This window comes from Hyaena hyaena, unplaced genomic scaffold (assembly GCF_003009895.1).
Source record: "Hyaena hyaena isolate Hyena2069 unplaced genomic scaffold, ASM300989v1 scaffold_914, whole genome shotgun sequence".
NCBI lineage: Eukaryota > Metazoa > Chordata > Mammalia > Carnivora > Hyaenidae > Hyaena > Hyaena hyaena.
Window position 1 is genome coordinate 458,561 of NW_024081545.1, and position 27,860 is coordinate 486,420.

Sequence of the window (27,860 nt, forward strand, 5' to 3'; positions counted from 1 at the left end):
AGGCTCCACACTCAGCACAGAGTCTGACCCAGGACTTGATCCCACTACCCTCAGAGCATAACTCAAGCTGAAATCAAGAGTCAGAGTCAGATGCTCAACTGATTGAGACACCCAGGCACCCCAGCAAATAATACTTTGAGAACAGTTAAATGAGAACATTTTGGCCAATTCCTCGGGCTCTGTTCTACACATGTTCCATTCAGAAAGATCTTAGTACTTCCTCTGGTGCTTATTCCTTTTTAAAAGCTGAACTCAATAACCTTACACATTTTAATTATTTTTAAACGTTCCCTCATTCTTTAGTTATTACATTTTTTAATACTTAAAAAACTTTTTTAATGTTTTTATTTATTTCTGAGAGAGAGAGAGAGAGAGACAGCGTGAGCAGGGGAGGGTCAGAGAAAGGGAGATACAGCTGAGCTAGCTGTCAGCACAGAGCCTGACGCAGGGCTCAAACCCACGAACTGTGAGATTATGACCTGAGCCGAAGTCGGACACTTAACCAGCTGAGCCACCCAGGTGTCCCTATAGTTATTACATTTAAATAGAATATTCTTTATGGTTATTACAGTTAAGCACGATGCTAAGTTCAGAGATATTTTGGAGAAGTTTGAAGAGTGACTAATTGTGTTGCTTCAGTGTCAGAATGTATACAATCAGATTTTATGTTCTTAAAACATTTCTGCCAAATTTAACTATGTTGCATAGGTTTATGTATTAGTTATTGTATGAGTTACCTATTGGTGTACAACAAATTATGCCAGAACTTACCAGCTTAAGATAACATTTATTATCATAGTTTCTGTCAGTCAGGAATCTGAGTGTGGCTTAGCTGGGTGCCTCTGGTTCAAGGCCCATCATGAGGTTACAGTCAAGCCAAGGACCTGGGCTGTGGTAATCTCATGGCTTTACTAGGCCTCAAGTGTTAGTGCCTAAGCTCACACATGTGGTCATCAATAGACCTCAGTTTGGCTTCCAAACTCGGTTACTCATGTGGGCCTCCTCACAACATGGCAGCTGCCTTCCCTCATGGCTAGGAGAGAGCAATGTGAACACCCAAAACAGAAACTGCAGGTTTTTTTTATAGCTTGGTTTTGGAAATGATACCACCTCTGCTATATACTCCTGGAGGGAAGTGATTCACTAGGTCTAATCCATACTCAAGGAGAGGGGATTACACAGGGCATGAATACTAGAAGCGGAATCATTGTAGGTGATTAAAAAAAATTTTCTTTGAACGTTTATTCATTTTTGAGAGACTGAGTGTGAGTGGGGGAGGCGCGCGCGCACACACACACACACACATACACACACACACACACAGAATCTGAAGCAGGCTCCAGGCTCCAGGCTCTGAGCTGTCAGCACCAAGCCCGATGTGGGGCTCAAACCCACAAACTGTGGGACCATGACCTGAACCGAAGTTGGACACTTAACCAACTGAGCCACCCAGATACCCCAATTGTTGGCCATTTTAGATGCTCCATATAGGACACACACATTCACACAAACACCAGTATGGACTTAATTGTATGTCTCCCCTGAATTTTTATGTTGAAGTCCTGATCCTCAGCAGCTGTAAATGTAACCCTTGTTTAGAGATAAGGTCTTTAAAGAGGTGAAGAGGTTAAAGTGAGATCTTTAGGGTGGGAGATGGTCCAGTATGAATGATGTCCTTGTAAGAAGAGGAAATGCATGTGTATGTGTGCACAGAAAAAGACCGTGTGAAGACTCAGTGAGAAGGTAGCCTTCTCTAAGCCCAGGGGAGAGGCTTCAGAGAAAACCAAACCTGCCCACACTTTGATCTTGGACTTGCCAGCCTCTAGAACAGTGAGAAAATAAATTTCTGTTGTTTAAGCTACTGGTCTGTAGTATTTTGTTATGGCGGCCCTAGCAAACTAATATACAGGTATATAGTATTTTTAAAAGAAACAGGTCTTCATAGTTGTTTAAATGTCATGGTAATTGGAATGTATCTTTTTTCCGCCCTTGAAATTACAGGAGCAGAGTTCCTTTAGTTGGGACTGGGGGCCATCCTTTCCTACCCAGGGCATCTGGAAAGATGTCAGAATCGAAGCCTATAATATTTGTCATCTGAACTTCTTCATGTTTTCCCCTATCTTTGGTAAGCTAAGAGATGTGATTTCTTTTTTTTTTTTTTTTTTTTTTTGAGCCTCCTCTATGTTATAAGAATTGGGTTTATAATCTGAAGACATAGATATACTTTCCAGAGATTCATTTAAAAAGAATTTGGGTGACACATTAAATTTATAAGCATGAAAAATATACACAGACTGTGATTTGTCATGAAAATTTACAGTATAAAGCAGGAAGGAGGTAGATATTTTTAAACATATTTTGAAAAGAAAACGAGAGAAAGCAAGAGCAGCTCTGGGTTTTTCTGAGCTACGTTTTCCTTCTAAAAGGTTTGCTTGTCTTGTGTGCCTCTCTGTGATCCCTGGTCCCCCTTTGAGAACTCAACTGTGCCCAGGTCTTGATTTACTTCAATCACTGGGCTGCCTTTCTGCCACTGCACGCTTTCTTCTCCGAAGGCCATGCCATACCAGCCTTCTTAAGAGTTGAAAATAAACCAGACCACACACAAAGCATAAAGAAAGTTTTGTGAGATAAAGAATACTACTTTCTCAGCCGAAGGAATGATTCCCAGACAGGAGCATTGAATAAAACGTCAGAAATCTCACTGATGTCAATGAATCCGTGAAAAGCCAGTCAGATATTTTTGTTGAGTTGTTTGCCCTGCACTGTGTTTGTTTGGCACAGAAAGGAACTAGAATTAGTATACTCATGCCTGCACGAGTAAGGGAGATAAGGTAAGGGAGGGGAGATATAACAGTTACCACACCAAACAAGACTGTGTAATAATCCTTGTGGGATGAGTCCCCAGTAGTTTAGGAAATCAAAGATCAGTGAGGATTTGAGAAGTCAGGGAAATTGGTGAAGGGGGATCTTGAATGATACGCCACGATGCTCTGTCCAGTTACACGCAGACCTAACTGGATGGAATCTGCAAGCAAGAATGTGGCGTTGTGTCCGTGCAAGAGTCCTGGTGACCCGACGTTGCTATTTCATCAAGCCAAATCGTTTTTCTAAAGGCGGAAGACAAAAAAAAAGCAAATCAGAGATGGTCGATAGTTGAGGTTATTAGTGCTGCTGGCATTTGTAAGTGGTAAAAAGGCACGAAAAGATGCAGTTTAGCCTGCGTGTGTAAATGTGGCCATCCACAGCTCTCTAGTTTAATGCTTCTGAACTATTCAGAGGTGTAACTTGAACTGAGTTCTCCTACTAAAATCAAAGGATGATTCATTCTTTCCCATCCCCACCAATATTTTTTTCTCAGATATATAATAAAATCTAGTGTGAGGAGAGGTCTGATTTCGCAGGAAGTTTTTATTTCATTGTTTTGAAGCTTAATCAGTGTTTTGGGTGGTTTGCAAAAAGTGCTATGAGTTCTAAATACTCTGGTACTTGAAAATGTTTGAATAACACTGCTCTAGTTTACTTTAAAAATTTGAATATGAAGCTAAACATTTCTTCCTGAATATGAGTCATTAGAGTTCAGTTTATTAGTCACTAGTGACTGGGTCAATTTTATGTGGATTAAATCAATTTAAATGAGGTTTAAAATTTAACTTAGATTCAGTGTAATCAATTCCCCATATCAACTACGTTTTTCCTATTTTGTTACTGCAGAACTTTTTGTACTTAACATGTAGAAAAATGTTTCCTTTTCACAGGATATGCTCTGTGCATATCAAGCAGTAATTATATTTCTGATTAATTTTATAGACTTCAATTTGGTTATTTGATGTAATAAAGACAATTGAAGATAACATGTAAAATGAGGTGAGGAACTTCCTTTAGGAATTTTTTTCAGATTTTTTTTTGCAGTTTTTTTGAAAGACAGCAGTCATCACTGAAATCAACAGATATTTAAAAGTTGAAAAATAATGGGGTGCCTGGGTGGCTATGTTGGTTAAGTGTCTGACTTCGGTACAGGTCATGATCTCATGGCTAGTGAGTTTGAGCCCTGTGTTGGCCTCTGTGCTGACAGCTCAGAGCCTGGAGCCTGCTTGGGATTCTGTGTCTCCTTCTCTCTCTGCCCCTCCCCTGCTAGTGCTCAGTCTCACTCTCTCAAAAATAAATAAATGTAAAAACAAAATTTTAAAAACCTATTAGAAAATATTTATTTGAATAGTTCCTCCTTAGCCCTGAAATATTCTAATTCAGTTTTTTTATTATTAAAACTTTTTTTTTTCAATGTTTATTTTTTTGAGAGAGAGAGAGACTGTGTGAGCAGGGCAGGGCCAGAGGGAGAGGGAGACACAGAATCCAAAGGAGGCTCCAGGTTCTGAGCTGTCAGCACAGAGCCCGACGTGGGGCTTGACCTCACCAGCCCTGAGATCATGACCTGAGCTGAAGTTGGACGCTTAACCAACTGAGCCACCCAGGCACCCCTCTAATTCAGGTTTTAATAGCAGTAGCTGTTCTAGGCACCCACATTTTTAGTGTTCTGGACAGTGAAAGATTGACCCTGGTACAGAAAAGGGAAGCTCAGATGTTTTTACTGGGTGCAGAAACCCAGCAAGATTCTCCTGTTCTTTTCTCTAGGGAAGGAGTGGAAGAATGACCCCATCTGCTGGGGGAGGGGTGGGGAAAGTCTGGCTGGACTTGGGTTTCTCCTTCCAAGGCTGGACTTTGGGAGGAGAGTTAGGGAAAAGATAGCTGGTAGGGGTGGGTGGATGCCCCAGTTCGAAAGATTAGGACATTTATAAGCAAATAATCTGGCCCAAACTGCAGGCCCTGTGTGGTGGTGGTGGTGTTGGTGGTGGTGTGAGTGAGAGAGAGACAGAGAGAGACAGAGACAGAAAGTGGGGGAGAGAGAGATACATGTATTTATTTATTTATTGATATAAATAATAATGTAAATAATATTGTTAAGTCTTACATATTTATAATCTATTGTGAATTGTTCACATTATGCCCTAAAATATACTAGGGAAGGATGATTCGTGTAGTTTTATGAGCTTTTTATAAGCTTACATCAACACAGTAAATCCAAATATATAATAAGTATGTTCTGATGAAATGCTACATTGTTTAATCTGTTGTTACCACAGTCAGAAAGAAATAGCACAGAGATGTTCTCAACATGTGAACCCTCCTCTTGAGCTGAGGTGAGCTGTGGATCTTTGACCTGTGCTTAAGCACTCCTGCTGTGCCCACACCCCCACCCTGTGATGCTGCCTTCTCCCACCCTATCCAAATTTACTTGCTGCCTAAGCCTAAAGCACCCCCTCCTTCATACTCAGAAACCTGGCCTTTGAATTGGAGAAGTGAGTTTAGCTTTCAGCTTGACCCGGCCTGCCCAACAGAAGCCTGCATTGAAGGTCATTGCTGCCCTTTGCCCATAGTGAATATAATATTACAATAAAGCAAAGTTTGTCAATCTTGGTTAATGCCTTGTTTGATGCATTTATTTTGAATCAGTTTTTCATTCATCTTTGAGTTACTTTACCCATCAAATAACAGCATTTACCCTTGAAAATATCTTTATGGGTAGGTAGGTTGCTTGAGTAATCTCTCTGTAATTAGCTACCTTGTTGCCTGAGTAGATTTTTTTCCTCTGGAATTTACCAATTTATCCTTGTTTGGGGGAGATTCTGCTTTGTGTCTCTTTTGCTTTAGTTTCATTTTCGAGGATTTTATCCTGCTGAATAAGCAAGGAGATCTTGCTGCTTGGGAAAACAGCTGTTGTAACTAACTGAGCCTGCCTTTTTGGCTAATGCAAGCTGTTCGCTCTTTGAAAAGCAGCTGCAGAAGGCTGTCCTATAATCCTAGCAGGAACACAGGAAAATATCCTATGTTTGAATTTAAACATTCGGTGGCTTGGTCATTTCAGCCTGTCATCACTGTTTCTTCACTGCAGCTTTTCATCACCTATTAAAGATGCAAGGAGCAAGTGGGCAGAAGGAGGAGCTGTTAGATGCTCAGCAGGGTGAAGCTAATCAAGGCAGCTATCTTTGAATAGCTTTCTCCTCCCAATGAGATGAAACATTGTGTTTCATCTTACATAAGCAACCTCCCATCCTTTGCAGATCCTTCCCATGCTGACCCGAATGTGCTTCCATTTCATTGCTAGTTCTTAACCCCCCAGATGACATCGTGTATTCCTAACCGTGACCTGTGGGTATATTTTGTTTCTCTAGGTAGGTTTAACATCTTGCTTTTCTGGGTCGGGGTATAATTTACAGGGCCTGTCAAGGTCTACAGACAGTACATATTCAAGAAATATATTTCTACTGTTTGAGGCTCCCATAACTGTTGTCATGCTTTTGTGAGCTAGTTTAGGTTACAAAGATGGTATTTTGGCAAATGGAGGAACTGTGGCAACATATGATTATGATTTAGGAGAGGGTTAGATGCATTTACTCTGTGTTTGTACATTTCAGTGTTCTTTTTCACAGACCCTTTTTTATTAAGAGCCTAATATTTTAATGTTACATTCGCCTCCAAATGCTTTGTTTCACATTGAATGTATTTGATATTTGGACTCAAGATTCTGAAAGGCTTTGCTTTTTTTTAAATCATTTTATTTTTTTCATTATGATAAGTGTACTCTTTAATCCCCATCACCCATTTCACCCATTCTACCCCCCCCGCCATCAGTTTGTTTTCTATAGTTAAGAGTCTGTTTCTTGGTTTCTCTCTCTCTTTTTCCTTTACTCATTTGTTTTGTTTCTTAAATTCCACATCTGAGTGAGATCATATGGTATTTGTCTTTTCCTGACTAACTTATTGAGCTTAGCATAATGCTCTCTAGCTCCATCCATGTTGTCACAAATGGCAGGAGTTCATTCTTTTTTATGGCTGAGTAATATTCCTGTGTGTGTGTGTGTGTGTGTGTGTGTGTGTGTATGAGAGAGAGAGAGAGAGAGAGAGAGAGAGAGAGCACCTCTTTATTCATCTATTGATTGACACTTGGACTGCTTTCATAGTTTGGCTCTTGTAAATAATGCTGCTGTAAACATAGGCGTGCATATATCCCTTTGAACTAGTGTTTTTGTGTTTTTTGAGTAAATACCCAGTAGTGTGATTCCTGGATCATACAAGTAACTTTGCTTTTGGTTTTCCTCATTGTTCATATGCAGATTTCAATCATTGTGGGCCTGCTAGTGTGTTTTTCTTTGAGAGGTGCTTCTGTGAGAGATGCATGCAAGATGGAGAACATTAGAGTCAGGAAACATGGGCCCTCTACTTGTCCTTTGGCTCTGGAGCTTTTGAGCCAAGTTCTGCAGGTGGGGCCTCAGGAACCTCATCTACAAAGTGATGAGAAGATTGCCAAATTTCTTCTGCCTTTGACATTCCATGGTTCTTTTTCTGTGCTTTGTAAGTTACGGCAGTCATTACAACTGAGTGAAGGTATAAGTATGGAAGAATTCAGTTTTTCTTCAAGCTAGCTTGAAGCTAGACACATGACTACATAAAGACATTAATACTTGCAGCTTAATTATAATCAATTAAAGTAAGGTTTAGGATATGGTTTGAGAGTCTTTCTGGTAGTTGTAGACTCACTTGAGTTAAAGTGACTCAGCTATCTCTTATTTTTCTTTTTTACAAATTTTTATATGTTTATTTCTGAAAGAGAGAGAGACAAAGCATGAATGGGGGAGGGCCAGAGAGAGAGAGGGAGACCCAGAATCTGAAGCAAGCTCCAGGCTCTGAGCTGTCAGCACAGAGCCCCACGTGGGGCTTGAACTTGGGAACGAGGAGATCGTGACCTAGGCTGAAGTCGGATCCTCAACCAACTGAGCCACCCAGGTGCCCCCAAGCTGTCTCTTATTTTTCTACTTCCGTGTCGTATTATACTTCTTTTTCCTCTTAGACAACTGTGAATAAAGCTGTTTTCTTTCTTTCTCTTTTTAAAAGATGTTATTTTTAAGTAATCTCTATACCCAACAGGGGCTTGAACTCACAACCCTGAGATCCACAGTCACACGCACTATTGACTGAGCTGAGCCAGCCAGGCACCCCATGCTGTTTTCCTTTTTTTCTGACCACAGCTCAACAAAGAAATAGACCATATAGGAATATAAAAGGAGCTGGCATATTTTAGAGGATTTTAAGGTTAATGTATTGGCCACATGTACCCAAATTGGAGTTGTCTTGAAGATTGTTTGCATGAAGAGGCAGCACACATTATTCTGGGTGTGTAGCTGCCTACTCTTTATACAAATTTCCACCCAAGTCAGACTCCTGGTGTTTTGTTTGTTTGTTTTTAAAAAAAATTTTTTTAATGTTTTATTTATTTCTGAGAGAGAGAGAGAGAGACAGCGTGAGCAGGAGAGGGTCAGAGAGAGAGGGAGATAGAGAATCTGAAGTAGGCTCCAGGCTCTGAGCTGGGTGTCAGCACAGAGCCCGACGCGGGGCTCGAACCCATGAACCGTGAGATCAAGACCTGAACCGAAGTCGAACGCTTGACCAACTGAGCCACCCAGGCACCCCTGTTTGTTTTTAAAGAGACCTCACCGGGGGCCCCTGGGTGGCTCAGTCAGTGAAATGTCTGACTCTTGGTTTTTGCTCAGGTCATGATGTCATGGTTTGTGAGATTGAGCCCTGCATCGGCTCTGTGTGGAGCCTGCTTGGGATTCTCTCTCTGTCCCTCTTTCTCTGCCCCTCCCCTGCTCATTTTCTCCTTCTCTCTCTTTCTCTCTCAAGAGAAATACATAAACAAAAAAAGGTAAAGAGACCTCGCCGAATCAGCATTGGAAAACTTGAAAATGAGGCAGTGGCCAGCACCACATTGTCTGCCATCCTCTGGGTTGCTGCTTGATTAAGGAACACTCTAGACTGCGGTCTCTTCTTCAGGGAGCATCAGGTAGGCCATCACTGAGTCTTCAGGCCTGGGAAGACCTCAGCCTTGCCTGTCTTCCTTGTTTTAATAGAATTCCCCTATTGTTTGGGCCCCGAGTTGATTAGTCAGGGTAAGGAGATGTATAATAACTTGGTGTCATTGAGAAGGAGACCTGATTTTGAGACAGTTACTAGTTTTTCCTCTTAGCTATCCCCATCTCAGTACTTCGTCCATTTTTGAAATTATTTGCATTCCACTTCAGGAGAGCTGGGGGTGATAGGTATTGTTTGTTATTTTTTTAGATCTCCTTTTATTTGTTTTATTTTTTATTATATTATTTATTGAAGTATAGTTGTCACACATGTTACATTGTTTTCAGGTGTACAACATTGTGATGCAGTAAGTCCATATGGATATGGACTGTCCCCACAAGTGTAGCTACCATCTGCACCATACCACACTGTCACAGTGATACTGACTCTATTTCCGTTGCTGAACCCTCTCCCATGACTTACTCATTGTATGATGGGAAGCCTGTATCTCCCAGTCCCCTTTATTCACTTTGCAACCCACCCAAACCCCTGCCCCTCTAGGAACCATCAGTTAGTTTTCTGTACTTGTGCATCTGTTGCATTTGTTTTTTGTTTTTTTTGTTTTTTGATTCCACATGTAAATAACGTCGTACAGTATTTGTTTTTCTCTGTCTGATTCATTTCACTTAGCATAATACCCACTAGGTCCATTCTTTCTTGTGACCGAGTAGTATTCCATTATACACACATACCTACAGTATCTTCTTTGTCTGTTCATCCATCAATGGACATTTAGATTGCTTCCGTATCTTGGCTACTGAAACCATGCTGCCGTAAACATAGGGTGCATATATCTTTTCAAATTAGTGCTTTTGTCTTCTTTGGGAAAATACCCAGTAGTGAAATTATTGGATCATATGCTATTTATATTTTCAACTGTTTGAGGAAACTCCAGTTTTCCACAGTGGCTTCACCAATTTACATTCCCTCGCCAGCAGTGTACGAGGTTCCTTTTTGTCTGCATCCTCACTAACACTTGTTTTTTCTTGTCTTTTTGATTCTAGCCATTCTGTCAGGTGTGAGGTAATACCTCATTGTGTTTTGATTTGCATTTCCCTGATGATGAGTGATGTTGACCATCTGTTCATGTGCCCATTGACCATCTATATGTCTTTTTTGGAAAAATGTCTGTTCAGGTCCTCTGCTTGTTTTTAATTGGATTATTTATTCTTTTTGATGTTGAGTAGTTGTATATGTTCTTTATATAATTTGGATATTAATCGCCCATAAGAACTTTCATTTGTGAATATCTTTTCACATTTAGTAGCTTGGTTTTTTATTTTGTTGATGGTTTTGTTTATTGTGCAAAAGCTTTTTATTTTTGTTTATTTTTGCAAGTTTTTATTTAAATTTTAGTTAACATATAGTGTTATATTAATTTCAGGAGTATTATTTAGTGCTTTATCACTTACATATAACATCCAGTGCTCATCACAAGTGCCCTCCTTAATATCCATCACCCATTTAACCCATCCCCCCCACCTTCCCTCCAGCAACCCTCAGTTTAATCTCTGTAGTTAAGAGTCTTGTGGGGTGTCTGGGTGGCTCAGTCAGTTAAGTGTCCAACTCTGGTGTTAGCTCAGATCATGATCTCACAGATTGAGCCCTGCATTGAGGCCCATGTCAGGCTCTGCACTGAGTGTGGAGCCTGCTTGGGATTTTCTCTCTCCCTTTCTGCTCTCCTACCCAAAATAAATAAATAAACACTAAAAAAAAAGGAAGAGTCTCTTATGATTTGTCTCCCTCTTATTTTTTTCCTTTCCCCTATGTTCATCGGTTTTGTTTTTTAAGTTCCACATGAATGAAATCACATGGTATTTGTCTTTCTCTGACAAACTTATTTTGCTTAGCATAATACACTCTAGCTCCATCCACATTGTTTCAAATGGCAAATTTTCATTCTTTTTGTTGGATAAGTAATATTCCACTGTACATATATGTATATATCAAAGCCACATCTTCTCTATCCATTCATCAGTTGGTGGACATTTGGATTCTTTCCATTGTTTGGCTACTGTTGATAATGCTGCTATAAACACATGTGCCCCTTCAAATCAGTATTTTTGTATTCTTTGGTTAAACACCTAGTAGTGAAATTGCTGGATTGTAAGGTAGTTCTATTTGTAACTTTTTGAGGAACTTCCATACTGTTTTCCAGAGTGACTGCACCAGGTTTCCTTCCTATCAATAGTGCAAGAGAATTTCCCTTTTCTCTGCATTCTTGCCAGCATCTCGTTAACTGTGTTCATTTTAGCCATTCTGATGGGTGTGAGGTAATATCTAATTGTGGTTTTGACTTGAATTACCTTGATGATGAGTGATTTGAGTATTTTTCATGTGTCTGTTAGTCATCTGTATATCTTCTTTGGAAATATGTCTATTTGTGTCTTCTGCCCATTTCTTAACTGGATTATTGTTTTTTGGGGGGTTGAGTTTGATAAGTTCTTTATAGATTTGGGGTATTAAACCTTTATCAGATATGTCATTTTGTGCAAAAGCATTTTAGTATGATGTAGTGCTGCTTGTTTATTTTTGCTTTTGTTTTCCTTGCCTTAGGAGACATATCAAGGAAAAAATGTTGCTATGACTGATGCCAGAGAAATTATTGCCTATGTTTTCTTCTAGGAGTTTTGTAGTTTCATGTCTCACATTTTGGTCTTTAGTCCATTATGAGTTTATTTTTGTGTAAAGCATAAGAAAGTGGTCCAGTTTCATTCTTTTGCATATAGCTGTCCAGTTTTCCTAGCACTGTTTATTGAAAAGACTGTCTTTTTCCCGTTGAATATTCTTGCCTCCTTTGTCATAAATTCTTGACCATATAGTTACAGATTTATTTATGGAGGTTTATTTTTTTCTATTGATCTATGTATGTATTTTTGTGCCAGTATCATACTGTTTTGATTACTACAGCTTTCTAGTATATCTTACTTCCAGCTTTGCTCTTTCTCAACATTGCTTTGGCTATTCAGGGTGAGATGATAGATATTCTTTAGGAAAGGGTGATTTGTCAATGCTAGGAAAGGTATGAAAGGAAGCTGTCTTAATTAATTAATTAACTTTTTAATGTTTATTTTTGAGAGAGAGAGAGACAGACAGACACGAGTTGGGAGAGGAGAAGAGACAGAGGGAGACACAGAATCTGAAGCAGGCTCCAGGCCTTGAGCTGTCAGCGCAGAGTCCAAAATGAGGCCTGGATCCCTGAACCATGAGATCATGACCTGAGCTGAAGTAGGATGCTTAATGGACTGAGCACACAAGTGCCCCCCAAAATGGGTCTTTATCAGAGGGAGCTCCCCTTCACTAGAAACAGGATTATATATTTAAAAAGTAGCAAGTAGGAGTGCTTAGGTGGCTCAGTTGGTTAAGTGTCCGACTTTGGCTCAGGTCATGATCTCACAGTTCGTGGGTTCGAGCCCCATGTCAGGTTCTGTGCTGACCGCTACCTCAGAGCCTGGAGCCTGCTTCACATTCTATGTCTCCCTCTCTCTCTCTGCCCCTCCCCTGCTTGTGCCCTATCTCTCTCCCTCAAAATCAAAAAAACATTAAAAAACAGTGTGTGTGTGTGTTTTAAGTAGCAAGTAAAGAGAGGTGACCAGGTAATACCAGGAAAATTATTGATGATTCAAGTACATGACGGTACATGTTCTTTGTGAAACTAAATTACTTAAATTCTCCATGGCATCTGGAAGGAAAGGTTGTATTCCATTTGGAAGAAGAGGAGAGGGTGAAATATGTTGGTACAGTGTATCTGCTGACAACACGGTAGGCTTTTTAAGTCTTCATATTGGGTTTTTAATTCTGCAGCCTTGGTTTTTTCAGTTAGTAGCACCCAAGGAAGTTAACTGGATGAAGCCTGGAGAATTGATGATTTACTTTAGAACGTTCTGTGTTAGAAACAATAGAAACTGCCAGTAACCTTTGGGAATTACACTATTTGTCTTCCTGTGAGAGGCCCTTACAAGCAGCTCATTTTCCACTGAACAGGAAATAATAGGAAACATTGAAGAAGTCAGCCCAAACTTGGTGGTTATTAGTTGGTAAGAGGTACCTAGAGGGCAGAACTAAAACCTTCAGGTGGAAATGAAAGAAAAGGAGATTTCAAATCAATGTGAAGAATGACTTTACAATAGTCAAGGCTAGCAAAAGGGAACGCTATTTTGTGAGGCAGGGTTTTTTTTTTTCATTACAGATATTAGATGAGAATCATTTTTGGGGGGAAATATTTTAAGGTAAGGATCAGTAAACTTTTTCTGTAAAGATTCAGATAGTAAACATTTTAGGCTTTTGGGAGGCCAAATGGTCTTTGTTGTAACTACTCAACCCAGCCATTCTAGTGCAAAGGCAACAGAAGACACAAATGAGCATTGCTGTTGTAGCCTGCTTGGCCTGCCTTAACAAAATACCATAGACTAGGTGGCTTGATTTCCTACATTTCAGACATTGATTTCTTACAGTTCTAAAAGCTGGCAAGGCTAAGATCAAGGTGTTGGCTGATGGGTTTGTAGCGATAGCTCTCTTCCTGGCTCATTGTGTCCTCACATGATTGGTGTGCTGGAAAGTAAGAAAGGAAGGTATGAAGGAAGGAAGGGAGGAAGGAAAGAAGGAAGGAAGGAAGGGAGGAAGGAGAGAGAGAAATAGAGGGAAGGAGAGAAGGCAAGAAGGAGGTAGATCTTTTTCTCTTATAGGCCATAGACCTATCAGATTAGGTCCTCACCCTTATGACCTCATTTAACTTAATTAACTCCTAAAGACCTTACCTCCAGAAACAATCATATTGGCGGGTTAGGGCTTCCACATATGAATTTCGGGGAGGTGGGGGACACAATTCAGTCCATAGCAGCGGTGTTCCAATAAAGTTTCATTTATAAAAACAGGAGGTAGGTTATATTTGGCCCAAAGACCAGTTATTTGCCATCCTGTAGTCTAGAGGAAATTAAACACTTATCAGAAAGTAGACTAGGTGATCTGTCAACATACTTCTAGTTCAAAAGTTTTATGAATCTGTGCTGTTATGGTTAAAGACTAAGCCAAAAGATATATTTACTTTCTGTCATCACTTGATATCATTAAAACAAATGCTCCCTTATATAATTAAACCCCCTCCTTACTGTAAAAATCCTGAACACCAATAAGACAGGGTTTGGGGGGAAATTATTTGGGTATTATTGGCATAACTTGGAGGTTAACTATATAGTTTTTATATGGACTCTCTACATAGACAGTTTCAGACTGTCTTGGCTCGTAACCAAGCTCTGCAGCTTACTAGCTTTATGACCTTGGGCAAGTTACTTAACTCCTCTGTGCTTCAGTTTTCTCATTTATCAAATGATAATAATAGAATTTACCTTATAATACTTATAAGTGTTGTGGTGCTTAAATAAGTTAATACATGTTGATAGCATAAAACAGTGCCTAGTTTGTAGGAGGTTCTGGGTAAATGTTATCTATTATTATTTCTTGAAATAAGAGATAGCAAAGGAAGCCAGACAGAATATGATGGGGAAGTCATGTAGTTGTCAAAGATTTAGGGATATTTTAGAAAATCAATACCTTTGGATCAGATTGTAATGTGTGTTTCTGTTTAAAACAGTAAGGATGCTGTAAAGGAAAAATTGAAAGACTTAGTACATCCTTGGTAGGAGTAAAGTATCTTTAACAAACAAGCGTGGTTGTCTTGATATATTTTACCATATCTTAGAAAAACTTGGAGGCTGTGGGTGGGTAAACTACAGAATTGGCTGGATCAGAACAAATTAATTCAGGGCTCATTGAGCAGTGTTCCTAAGAATGAGTCATTTAATAAGTAAAAATAGTTCTTAAGTCCATGATTAGTTTTACTTCTGTGCACATCCAATCTGTCTATACTTTTGGCTGAGGTGAGATGCAGATGATGAGATGTGGTGTGACCATCTTTACAATAGGTCTGGTGTGGTTCTACATTTGTAAAGAATGTCAGTTATGAAGTCTTTGGTCATTGATCAGCCTACATGCTTTTCCTTCATTTTCAGCATAGCCATGATTATCAATCCCCTCCTTATTTGTAGGAGAAGAGTCTCTCAGATATTTCTCAGCTGATGACCCTTTCCTGGCCCCTTTTCATAGAGGAACATGGAAACCACCAAGTAGGAACTTCTACAATTTCTAGCCATACATTGTAGAAAGCTAAGTGCATCTGCACCAGTCATGTCCTCCCTTCCTGTGGCAGTAAGGAATCAGAACTTTTGTTGGTGTCTCTGACAGCCTGTCTATCCAGCCCTTTTGGGTACTTCATCCCTGGTTTCTCCTGTGTAACCTAAAAAATATGGGTCTGCTTTTCCACTTTGCTCTCACCCAAAGCCTGCTTTGGCATACAGTCTTATTTTAAAATCCACAGATTCAATTCTGGAGACATTAAACAATGTGAATTTAATGGACGACGGAGGAAGGGGTTATATTATATGCTACTTCAAAATAATATAACATGCTACTTCAACACCCTCCTGAAACATTCTACCCCATTCTCAGACTTCACTCCCCAAGTCTTATTCCCTGGGCAACTGTTTCATATTTCTTTTCTCTTCAGGAGCTTCCTTTTCAGCCTTGCTCCCTTTTCTTCCCCTCCATTCCAAGATTTTCCAAGTGGCACTTTCTATCGTTTTTGCACCAATAGAAATTTCATGTCTCTCTGCTCTTCTGTTTTTATCTTGCTGTATCATTGTAATTTTTTAAAATGCAGATATGATAGCGTTATCCTTTTTGATGAAAACTCTCCAGTGGGTCCTTATTGATCTAGGGCAAAGTTCCCAAACCCTGCACGTGACCCAGCATGAGCTGGACCGTGCTTACTTCCTCAGTCACACTGATCTCCCTTACCAGTTTCATTATTGCTCAAGTTTTTGTCAATGGCATTGCTCTCCTCACTCATGGCTCTCATAGTGCAGAATAGTTGTCACCCTTTTGGGCTCGGCTAAATACTGCTTTTTCATAAAGACCTTCCCTCACCCTCTATAAGTTAGGGGACCTTCCTTCCTGTGAATGTTTGTTCAGAACAACCTCATATTTCTCCCATCCTGGTATTATCTCACTGTTGTACTTGTCTGTATCCCATAAGACTCTTAACTCATGAGGTCAGGGGCCGTATTTATCCCGGCCATCACTTCGCATAGTGCATGGCACATAAAAATATTTCTTGGTTAAATAATCTACATTTAAAATAACATTTGATCATTGAACAACATGGAGACTAGGGTGCTGACCCCTTGCACAGTTGAAAATTCACATGTAACTTTTTTTTTTTTAAAGTAATCTCTTTGCCCAATGTGGGGCTTGAACTCACAACCCAGAGATCAAGAGTCACATGCTCTACTGACTGAGCCAGCCAGGTGCCCTAGTGACTCCCTTGAAACTTTACTACCAATAGTCTACTGTTGACCAGAAGTCTTACCAATAACATAGTTGATTTTGTTTTTCTTAGTTTATTGTCAGTTGGTTTACATATAACACCCAGTGCTCATCCCAACAAATGCCCTCCTCCGTGCCTTAAAACATATTTTGTATATGGATTATATACTGTACTCTTACAATGTTACCTAACTTGTTTTGTATTTTCAGGCGATGTGATTCCATTATGAGTTTTTTCAAATTGTCACAGATCTCCAAATCATTTTTCAATATATTTGTTGAAAACAATCCTCATATAAGTGGACCCATGCAGTTCAAACCAATGTTGTTCAAGGCTCAACTGTGTATCTCTGTTTTTTCACCTTTGGTTAATTCTACTATATCTAAGTTTATACCTTATTATATGCCTTACAAAACTGTATTTTTACTTTACTTTATAAAAAGGTATATAATTCTGGTATGTATGGCTGTGAAAATCTATATTTTCATTTGTGATATCATATTTATAATGTTTTTATAACTTATGATTATAACACTTTTAGAATAGAAGTATCTATAAAATCTATAATTTTGGTTATTCTTCAAAATGAATGATAAAAAAACACAAAAAACAAAACTGAGTAAACTCTAAAGATTAAATGAGAATTTGCACTGAACTTTTTATCGTGATAGCAACTATGGAGTGCTTACTAGTTTAGAAGCTGCTTTAGTATTTTCTTCAATGAATCCTGAGGAGTGCAGCGATAATGCTTATTAGCATATTATACACATATATAATATGCGTTTCTTTTTTTTTCTCTTTATGTCTTAGATAACTGTACCCAGGGGTGGAATCTTGAAATAGAGTCTTCTTTTGATGTTGTCAGCCCAAAGCCAATTTCTGGTCAAGTGATTGTAGCCATCCCTAAATTGCAAACACAGCAGACATACAGCATTGAACTTCAACCTGGGGAAAGGATTGTTGAGCTATTTGTGAAAATTAATAAGGTGAATGATGATGCTTTCTCAGAACAACTAGATGAAAAGTGATACTGTTAAAAAATGACTAGAAAGAATAGACTAGCATGAAAGAAAAATGTTCTTTTCCAGTTTTTCCTTCACTTTTTACATGTCATATATTTTTGTGTATGTTATGAGCTAAGGAATGATTTTCCCAAATTTTGGGATTAAAAAAATGGAGAATATGTGATTTGACATCCTTTTCTCTCAAGAAGTCAGGTGTGTTGTGTTTTCGTTTTTCTGCACTGGTTTATGGTATCCTAAATCCAAAATATATTCTAAGCATTATATTCAAACACAGTCATTTATAATGACTGGTACTTGTAAATTATTTTGTATATTGGTGCTTATTTTACAAGCAGAATTCTAATTCTAAATTCATGATCTTTCACTGGTAAAAGTGGGCTGGATTTTTCCTTTATTTTTTTTTAAATGTTTTTTATTTATTTCTAGGAGAGAGAGAGAGAGACAGCATGATCACGGGAGGGTCAGAGAGAGAGGGAGTCACAGACTGAAACAGGCTCCAGGCTCTGAGCTGGTAGTCAGGACAGAGCCTGACGTGGGGCTCGAACCCACGAACTGCGAGATCATGACCTAAGCGAAAGTTGGACGCTTAACCGACTAAGCCACCCAGGCACCCCTCTTTTTCCTTTTATTATTACCCGAATTGATCATTGTGAACTGAACGGGATGGAGTAAATCAACATTCAGTGACTGTTGGGATGCAGTAAGAACTCAAAACAGTTTCTAGTTCTGGGCTTCACAGGAGAGTCAACCTCAAAGTCCAGTTCTAAATGTTAAGAATACAGAATAAAAGTGAGTTTCAGTATTAGAAATGGAAAGAATTGCTTTTTTGAAAACCCATGTTATTCTGTTCTTTCTTTTCCCTTTTGGTATGTTAATCCATGCTAGCATGTTGATTAAAAAAAATTTTGTTTAATGTTTATTTATTTTTGAGAGAGAGAGAGTGAGTGGGGAAGGGCAGAGAGAGAGGGGGAACATAGAATCTGAAGCAATCTCCAGGCTCTGAGCTGTCAGCACAGAGCCTGATAGGGGATTTGAACTCATGAACTATGAGCTCTGGACCTGAGCCAAAGTCAGACAACCGACTGAGCCACCCAGGCGCTCCTAGCATGTTGATTTTTAAGTATTTTCTATGAATTGGTATAATTTGGCAAAATAGAGAACTTAGAGTTTCTGTGCTTGACTCTATAAGACATTGATATAATGCTCTGAATGACTATATTATGTTGCTGAAAATATGCCACAGTTTACTTGGAATGACTTAAATTGTTTCTTGAAAGACTGCTACTGTAGAAACTTGGTGGCCTCATGGACATGGAAACCAGACTGGATACAATATGACAATTCTTTTTAAATTCGATGGAGGCTTAAGTTTTGAAAAATCAGCTAAGGTAAGCAAATACATTAAAATATTTTGTAAAGAAAAAGTGTATTTCTTGTTAAAATAACAATACAAATCTTTGTAGGAAAAGAAGAAACCAGCAAAACTCCTATAACCTCATCACTCAGAGACAGTCACTAGTAACAATTATATGCAATCCAGAACTTCTGTGTGTATATTTATATATTTATAAATGAATTAGACTTTACATATTATTTTAATATAAATATTATATAATATATAATGTATAATGTAAATATTCGACTGTATTTTTAAATTGTACGTTATATCAAAGTAATACCTATGTATTATTTTAATTTTTTAAAACTTTTTTAATGTTTATTTTTTGAGAGATGGAAAGAGACAGAGCACGAAGAGGGAGGGGTAGAGAGAGAGGGAGACACAGAATCTGAAGCAGCTCCGGGCTCTGAGCTCTCGGCACAGAGCCTGACGTGGGGCTCAAACTCAGGAACTGCAAGGTCATGACCTCAGCCGAAATTGGACACTTAACTGACTGAGCCACCCAGGTGCCTTGCATATTTATAATTTTAAAGCTCAGATATTACCAGAAAGTAATAGAATCCCTTGCCCAATCCTTTCCTATTTCTATCCGTATTTTCTCTTCCTCAGAATCAATCATTTTTAACTTTTACTTACTTCTTCTGTTTATCTTCATTTTCCCAAATAACATGCTTCTACTGGTGTTTTCTAATTTTTCAGTGTGATGTATTGTCTGCTGACTTCAAACCTAGGGCATGAGGATATTTCTCTCCTACATGATTCTCTCTGATGGTCCCTGTTTGGCCCCCAACATACGCATTTTTGCCTCCTTCTGCCCTCCCAGTATTGTCCAATGGCCATTTTTGTTAACTCAGTATTCACTGTTTACATTGCTATATTATGAAACTACTACTCAAAGCTGACTCACATGGTATGCTGAAATCATATTTCCTTTCTTGTGCAACTTTCTATAATTCTTTAGGGTTAACAATTGCTTCATGTTACCAGTTGCTTTGTTTTTCCTTTATCTTCCTCTAAATCCTGTACAAACTCTGACATATTTGAAATGTCTTTTAAATTTAGTCACACTCACTAGATGTTCTAGCCATTGTTTGTTGTTACTATTATTATTCTTTTAATTTTGGCTATCTCTCAAAACTTTATCTCCTAAAGCCATTTTATTCATCTCCCTGATCTTGCTTGGTTACTGTCTAGAACTTCTACTTAGCTATTAACCTAGAACTTCCTTTTATTATTAATCTTGGAATTTTCTTCATCCGTCTTCTAGGAATTCTAAGTATTCCCTTCATCTTTTGTCTGGATTAAATATGGAACTCTGTTTCTTTGGACCCATGTTTTTCTTCTTTTTTAATTTGACCTTCTACTTTTGCTGATACATTTTCTCCAATAGATTCCTGAGAATGGGTGTGTAGGAAATAACATTTTTGAGAACTTGTAAACATGCAAATACATACAGTCTGCCTTCACAGTTACTTGATAATTTGGCTGTGTATGGAAGTCTAGGTTGGAAATCATTTTCCTTCAGAATCTTGAAGACATTTCTTCATTATCGTTTAACTTCTAGTATTTTTGTTTTAAAATGTAATTGCATTCTAATTTTTATTTTCTTGTATGGGATTATTTTTTTTTGCTTCTGGAAGCTTTTAGGATTTCTTTGTCTCTGATAATCTAAAATTTGAAAATGAGTGGATTTTGTTATTGTTGTTGTTGTGCTAATTATCCTTGTGGGCATTTCCAATCTAGAAACTCAACCTAGAAATTTTCTTTTATTATGTCTTTTATAATTCTTCATTCATTATCTTTATTTATTTATTTATTTATTTTTGGTACAACTGTTAATCAGATATTGGACCTCTTGGACTGAGCCATAATCTTAGATTTGCCCTTCTACATTCCATCTTGTCTTTTTATTTGGTCATCTAGGGATTTACTTGATTTTATCTTTAGTTTTTAAAATTAGATACTTTATTTTTGTTATCACTTTAAAAATTTCTAAAAAGATTTTTCAGTTTTAAATTGCATCCTATTTTTATTTTGTAATTGTAATATCTTTTCATTTCTCTTAGAATATTAATTATTACTATAAGTATTTTTGAAGTTTTCTCTGCATTGTTTTGTTTTCCATATTTCTTTATTTTTGTTATTTGTTTTGGTCTCTGTCTTGGCGTTCATTCATTCTGAAGATTAAGTCACAAAAATGCAGATGAGAAATCCTGTATGAGGTTCAATATTCATTACACAGGTGGAAACCCAGCTTTGTCATGTAGTGATGCCCATGTCAGTAGCTATAGATTGTGTGTGTGTGTGTGTGTGTGTGTGTGTGTGTAGCTTTGCCAGTGAGGACATTCTCCACTCTGTTGCCTGGGGAATATAAGATTGGTTGTTACCATTCAGGGAGTCTAGTGGCAGAAGGGGACTAAAATTCTGACCATTGAGCATACAGTTTCATTCATTTCCCCTTTTGCAGTGTGCTTCATATCCTCAAACCTCTCTGATTCTGAAAGGCAAAATGATAAGTGAGCCTCAGCATCCCTTTTCCAAAGCAGTGTACTTGAGTTCTGCTTTTAGAATTAAAACATCTTAGTGGCTCTTGGGTGGCTTGGTCGGTTAACCATCTGACTCTTGGTTTCAGCTCAGGTCATGATCTCATGGTTGTGAGATACAGTCTCACATTAGGATCCTCGCTGCAGAGCCTGCTTAAGATTCTCTCTTTCCTCTCTGCCCCTCCTCCACTCACACTGTCTCCCTCCTCTCTCTCTCTCTCTAAAATAAAAAAAACAAACAACAAAACATCTTATATAGGTCATTGTACATACATTATATATACATGTATATTATGCCATATATATATGAGTGTATATGGAAAGACATATATATGATATGTCATATCACTTTAAAAATTCCAAAATTGAGTCAAGATTGAGACTGGAGCTATCTAGAGAGGACAGTGGGGAAAAATAGCCCTTTACAATCAAATTGCAATCAAAGTACCTCTAGAGAAATCTTGCCCACCCCTATCTGTCAGGGACCATTATTAAAAAAACACAATAAAAGTGTCTCTCCCTGAAGGCATAACTATCTGTTTTGTTTCTAAATCTGTGAATAAGCCTTATGGTAACCTCAGCTAGAGGATATTGAGAAGAAAATTTGACTTTAAAGAAATGACTAGGTCCTGCCTGGTTTGGGGCACAGCACTAAGGACTGGAAAGAACTACACTTTGGTATTTATTAGCTGTAGGCTACTTATTTAGTCCTTTAAATGCCATTTCCTCATATGTAAAATGGGACAGTGAAGATGAAGTACCTTGGATCTGGCTTATAATAGTGTATAGTTAGTAGGAACAATCTTAATCCCCTTCATAGGTTTCCTCCTCCCGCCAACATCAACCCTTTGCTGTTTGCAGTTGGCTGGGGCTAAGCTCTGGTGTCATCTCTCACTTTTGGTGTTACCTCTCCTTTGGGCCAGACACCATGCTGAATTTGAAAATATTCCCTTTAGAGACTCATTATCTATTTTTCCTTTATTTAATCCTGCTCTATATTTCTGAGACATTGTGATGTGTGTGTGTGTGTGTGTGTGTGTATTCATTGTGTGTATACAGGAAGAATGTCCTGGAGCTGTCTAAAGGGCCAAAATATTGACTCTTATTCTAACCCTCTTGGTAAAAGATGTCTGCTCTCTCAAATGCTGTGTGTTATTTTCATGGGAGTGTAAAAAATAAGGAAACATTTGAAATTGCCTCAGAGAAGGAAAAGGAATTCTGTGTTTTGTGGGAAATAATTCTTTTCATTCAGTCTGGTATGGTTGCATTATTGTTTATTACATTTTAATGATGCCACCTTTTGAAGTGACCAGCAACAGGAGTGAAGGAAGATGTGTTCCCGCATACCTTGTGTTAATGTGCATCTGTGAAGTGTCCCCTTTGGTTGTGGCTGCAATAGAGTTTGTAATTTTTAAGACCCATTCATTCACTAACAACTTGGGGAGCATCTACTGTGTTTCAGTCACTTTGCTAGGCTCTGGTAATAGAACAATGAATAAGACATTTCTCTGAAACCTTAATAAAGCTAATAATTTGGTTGGGAAATTAAATAATTAAGCAAGCAATTATAATAAAGTGTCATAAGGACTCTAGAGAAATACAGAGTACTGTAGAAGCACAGAGCAGGATCATTCTGGGAAGATTCCCAGAGAAAGTAATATCTATGGTCTAAGGGATGAATAGAATTTGACCAAGCAATGTGGCAAAGAGGCAGAGGGACAAGAATATGTCAGGGCCCAGGGACCCAAATGAATATTGTGTGTTTTTGGAGGTCAAAGTCATTTCAGTGTGGCTACATTTGAGTTTAAAGAGATGGTATCTTAAAGGTAGGCTAGGACAAGATCATACAGGGTTTAGTAAGCCATGTGAAGGAATTGGGCTGCCTCCAGGGCAGTGCAAAATCTCTGAAGGGTTTTAAGGAAAGAGCCATGATGATACTTGTTTTACAAAGATTATGCAGATCAGATTGGAAGAATGACAAGAATGAGGAGCCAGTTAGAAGGCTGTGGTGGTGACCCAGGCACAAGATGATGATTGCTTAGTCTGCAGAATTGCTGAGGAAATAGGTTTGAGAGAGATTTAGGAGTTGATACCATCAGACTTGTTGATGTGGGGATGGGAAAGAAGAATGAATTAAGAATGGTTCTTGGGGGAGCCTGGGTGGCTTAGTCGGTTAAGCATCTGACTTAGGCTCAGGTCATGGTCTCACAGTCTGTGAACTCGAGCCCTGCATGGGGCTCTGTTCTGACAGCTCAGAGCCTGGAGCCTGCTTCAGATTCTGTGTCTCCCTCTCTCTCTCTCTCTCTGCCCCTCCCCCACTCACACTCTGTCTTTCTTGCTCTCAAAAATCAATAAAAACATTAAATTTTTTTTTAGAAGAATGGTTCTAGGTGCTCAGTTGGTTAAGTTCCTGACTCTTGATATTCACTTAGGTCATGATCTCACAGTTTGGGCTCTGTACTGATAGCATGGAACCTGCTTTGGATTCTCTCTCTCTCTCTCTCTCTCTCTCTCTCTCTCTCTCTTCCCCCATCTCTCTGTCTTTCTCTGTCTCTCCCAAAATAAATACAGTTTAAAAAAAATAAAGAATGGTTCTTAAGTTGTTGATTTGGGGCACTGAAAAGGTTGTATTTATGTTCCTTGAACTCAATTAGTCATAAAGAAGAGCAGGTTTGAAGGATGGAATGGAGTGGAAAGTATTTCTGTGTTAGATGTGTTTTGTATGGAGTGATTGAGAGATAGCCAAGGAGTAATATTTGATGGGCATTTCATAATATAGGTCTGAAGCTTAGGAATTAGATGTGGATTAAAGACAGAGATGTGTAAGTCAACAGAATAAGTTCATTTTAGCCATGGGAGGGGATGAGCTACTCGGGGACTGCATGGGGAGAAGTGTGAAGACAAAAACCCCAGGAATCATAATAATTAAATAGGGGAGGAGGAAAAAAAGCCCATAAAGGAATTGAAGAAGAAATGACTGAAAAAGTAGAAGCAAAACCAGTTGAGTGGGGAATCACAGAAGCCAGAGGAAGAAAGTATGTCCAGAGAGTGTCAAATGCTGTAAGGAACTCAAGTTGGAAAAGGAGGGAGAAATATCCTTTGGAGTTGGTAATAAGGAAATGACTACCAAAAAAAAAAAAAAAAAAGGAAATGACTACAAGGCTCGACCAGAATGGAAGTCAGATTGTGGTGAGTCAAAAAATGACTGAAGGTGAGGAAGTAGAGCGGGTGAGTATAGATGAGTCTTAGAAATGGTATGGGATCTGGAAAACAGTATGACGGTTCCTCAGAAAATTAAAAATACAACTACCCTATGACCCAGCAATTGCACTACTAGGTATTTATCCAAGGGATACAGGTGTGCTGTTTTGAAGGGGCACATGCACCACAATGTTTATAGCAGCACTACCTACAATAGCCAAAGTATGGAAAGAGCCCGAATGTCTATTAATGGTAAGAAATAATGAATGGATGCTAAAACTTAGAGTGAAAGTGGCATGAAATATGGGATATGTATATAGTCTCAAAGCATCTCTCAACAAAATACTTGTAACTGTAACAGAGAAGAAAATACAGCATTTTGATTTAGTGATTAAGGCTTTCACAACCAACAGGACAAAGTGACATGGTGTCCACCCAGCAAGCTGCAGTAAGAAGAATACAGCATCACTTCTGTAACAGTCCTGCCAAAGCAGATCGCCTGGATGTAATCGTGAGGAAGCGTCAGGCAATCCCAAATTGAACTCTATTAGCTAACACCTTCAAATATACTTTAATCTACTGTAATCTTAAAGAGTGTCAAGGACAGACTGAGGAACTATCCCACATTGAAAGAGACTATAGAGATGTCACAGTTGGGTGCAGCCCCTGATCTTTTTTGCTATAAACAGTGCACTGGGGCAATGGACAGAACTTTAATGAGGTCTCTGGGTGAAGGGTATTCAGTTCTTTGTACTGTCATTGCAACTCTCCTGTAAGATCAAATGTTGCAACATAAAAAAGAACACCCTTAAGAGAATGAAGAGCAATGGCAACACAGTCTTGGTGGGAAGGAGCCAGTGGATAAGTCAAGACTGAAAACAGTTCAAAACCAGAGAGATGGTTGAGAGGGCAAGGTCTCTGATAAAGTGGTAGGGGAAGATGGCGTCACCACCCTAGTGGATGGATTCACTGGGGAAGCGGGCTCTGTGTTTGTTGTCATAGAGTTAAAGATAAAATGACATGTAGAATAAAGGATGGAGCTTGAAGATGGAAGTAATCTTCAAGGACCACTTAAAGTATAGTTCCTTTCGGTGGGAATGGCAAACACTCCTTTTAACGGACTTTAGAGAGGAAAAAGTGAACCTGAGAAAGAAAAGTTAGGAAGTTCTCGTCAGGTAACTCTATTCTTTCCTGGGAACTAGGATGTAATATCTCTTGAGAGTAATGAGGTGCAAGGTAGAAATTTGACGGAAATGAAGTCTTGAGATAGCTACTGTGGAGAAAAGGCTAGAAAGGGCTAGGGCAGCATGGCAGAATTCTGGGGTAGCATTGAGGGCCCAGCCGAGATTGAAAACTGTGAATCTCTTTATCTGAGAGTCAGAATACGTTCACTTTGAATAAACTATTGATTTCTGGTTGTGGCATTTTAGGCTCGTTTGGTGGTGTTTTACAAGGTGTTACAGGTACGTGGTTTGGTTTGAAATGATATTCTGGACCCTTTGTCTACCCTGCATGGACAGATGCTAATTAAATCCCTTGTCTTTGAGCAAGACTTTACACTTTGAGGTGAAGCTTGGGTCCAAAACTAGGTATCTTTCTCTGCTATGGTTTTTGAAATTATCTTATTTCTAGAATGTTTTAGGACCAATAATTCTATGTCGTATAGGAGTCTCTTTTTTTAAATCTTTATTTATTTTTGAGAGAGAGAGAGAGAGAGCAAGCGCACAAGCAGGGAGGGATAGAGAGAGAGGGAGACACAGAATCTCAAGCAGACTCCAGGCTGACAGCATAGAGCCCAGTGTGGGGCTAGAACCCACAAACTGTAAGATCACGACCTGAGCTGAAGTTGGACGCTTAGCCAATTGAGCCACCCAGGAGCCCCTATGTCATGTAGGAGTCTCAGGGTACTATTTTATTTAGCCTGTTAAAACCTTACTATAACATTTTATTCAGTTGTATTCTGCTCATTAGAAGGCTCTAAAGATAGTCACGAAGTTCATTAAAGGAAAAAGGTTATTAAAGGTAAAGGAATAATATAATTTAACTCAGAGTGCTGGGACACATTTGCTAATTTGTATCTTGTTATTTATAAAAGTTTCATTCAGGGTAATAGGATAGAGGTGGAGTAGGAAGTGAGCTTAAAGTAGAGCACGTGAGACCAAGGTCACCTTCAGGGGGGCTATGTGGTGGTCAAGGCTTTGCACACTAGAATGGGCAACTGAGGAACAAACACCTCAGGTTCCATTTGTAGTGGGGACTTTGAAGAGTATTTATGTCCTACCTAATATGTGTTAAAGGCATAATAAGTATTTTTGAAAGACTACTATGGTTTACTTTTCTGGAAAAATAGGGAATCAATTAGCTGATATTGCTCTTTAGTGTAATTTACAGTAAAAGCTTGGATTGTGAGTAACTTGTTCTGCAAGTGTTTCCCAGGACAAGAAAACATTTCTAATAAATTTCAACTTGATAAACTGAGCGATACCTTGCAATATGCGTAGTACATGACATGATCACGTTCTTGAAATTCACTTTGATATACGAGTGTTTTGGATTACGACCATGTTTCCAGAATGAATTATGCTTGCAAACCAAGGTTTTACTGTGTTTTATAAGATTCTCCCATGTATTCCCCCCAAAACTAAATCTTCTTGCTAAAAGCAGCAGAGGTAGTTGTTTGTATTTCACGTGGCATCAAGATTCTCCAATTAAATTATTGTAGGGAAATAGAAAAATTAATATAATAATACATATTCCACAAGTAGAAATTACATCGCACAGTTCCCAAGCAAGAAGTGGTAAATGATTGCCTTTAGCTATTACAGTTAGAAAAATAATGGAACTTTATTCCTCTCTCTTCTTTTTTCAAAATTTCCTTTGTTCTTTGCTACAGGGCAGAAGGAGAGCACAATGCCAGTGAGATTTTTTCCCCTTTTCTTTCTAAGTGCTGCTCTTGGCTCTCTAAAGACCTTAAAAGCATAGCCAAAGAATAGGGAAATCAGAATAATCATGCTATATTTCTGACCACTCTGTACTTCTGATCATACAGGGAGTTCACAGAGATTGTCATGTGTGTCTTCTGTATGTCCTCTGTTTCCTATGGCAGCCATAACAAATGGAATGGCTTAGAACAAAAATAACTTACTTTCTCAGAATCCTGGAGGCTAGAAGCCCAAAATCAAGGTGTTGGCAGGCCGTGTTCTTTCTGTGCCTCTTCCGGCTTATGGTGGTTGTGGGTATTCCTTGACATTTCTTGACTCGTAGATTGGTTACTTTAGTCTCTGCCTCTGCCATCATATGGCCTTCTCTCCACGTGTGTCTCTGCTTTACTTACATAGATGCTAGCC

The 27,860-nt window shown here is 38.7% G+C and overlaps 1 protein-coding gene across 1 annotated transcript in view; it reads left to right on the top strand.

The window, feature by feature from the left end:
• MANBA (mannosidase beta) overlaps positions 1 to 27,860 on the top strand; it is a 117,130-nt gene that overhangs the window by 25,343 nt on the left and 63,927 nt on the right. The window contains exons 5-7 of the mRNA XM_039220822.1: positions 2,002 to 2,125; positions 17,156 to 17,331; positions 18,648 to 18,758. Of these exons, the coding sequence (XP_039076753.1) occupies positions 2,002 to 2,125; positions 17,156 to 17,331; positions 18,648 to 18,758 (411 nt within the window). The remainder of the gene's footprint in view (positions 1 to 2,001; positions 2,126 to 17,155; positions 17,332 to 18,647; positions 18,759 to 27,860) is intronic.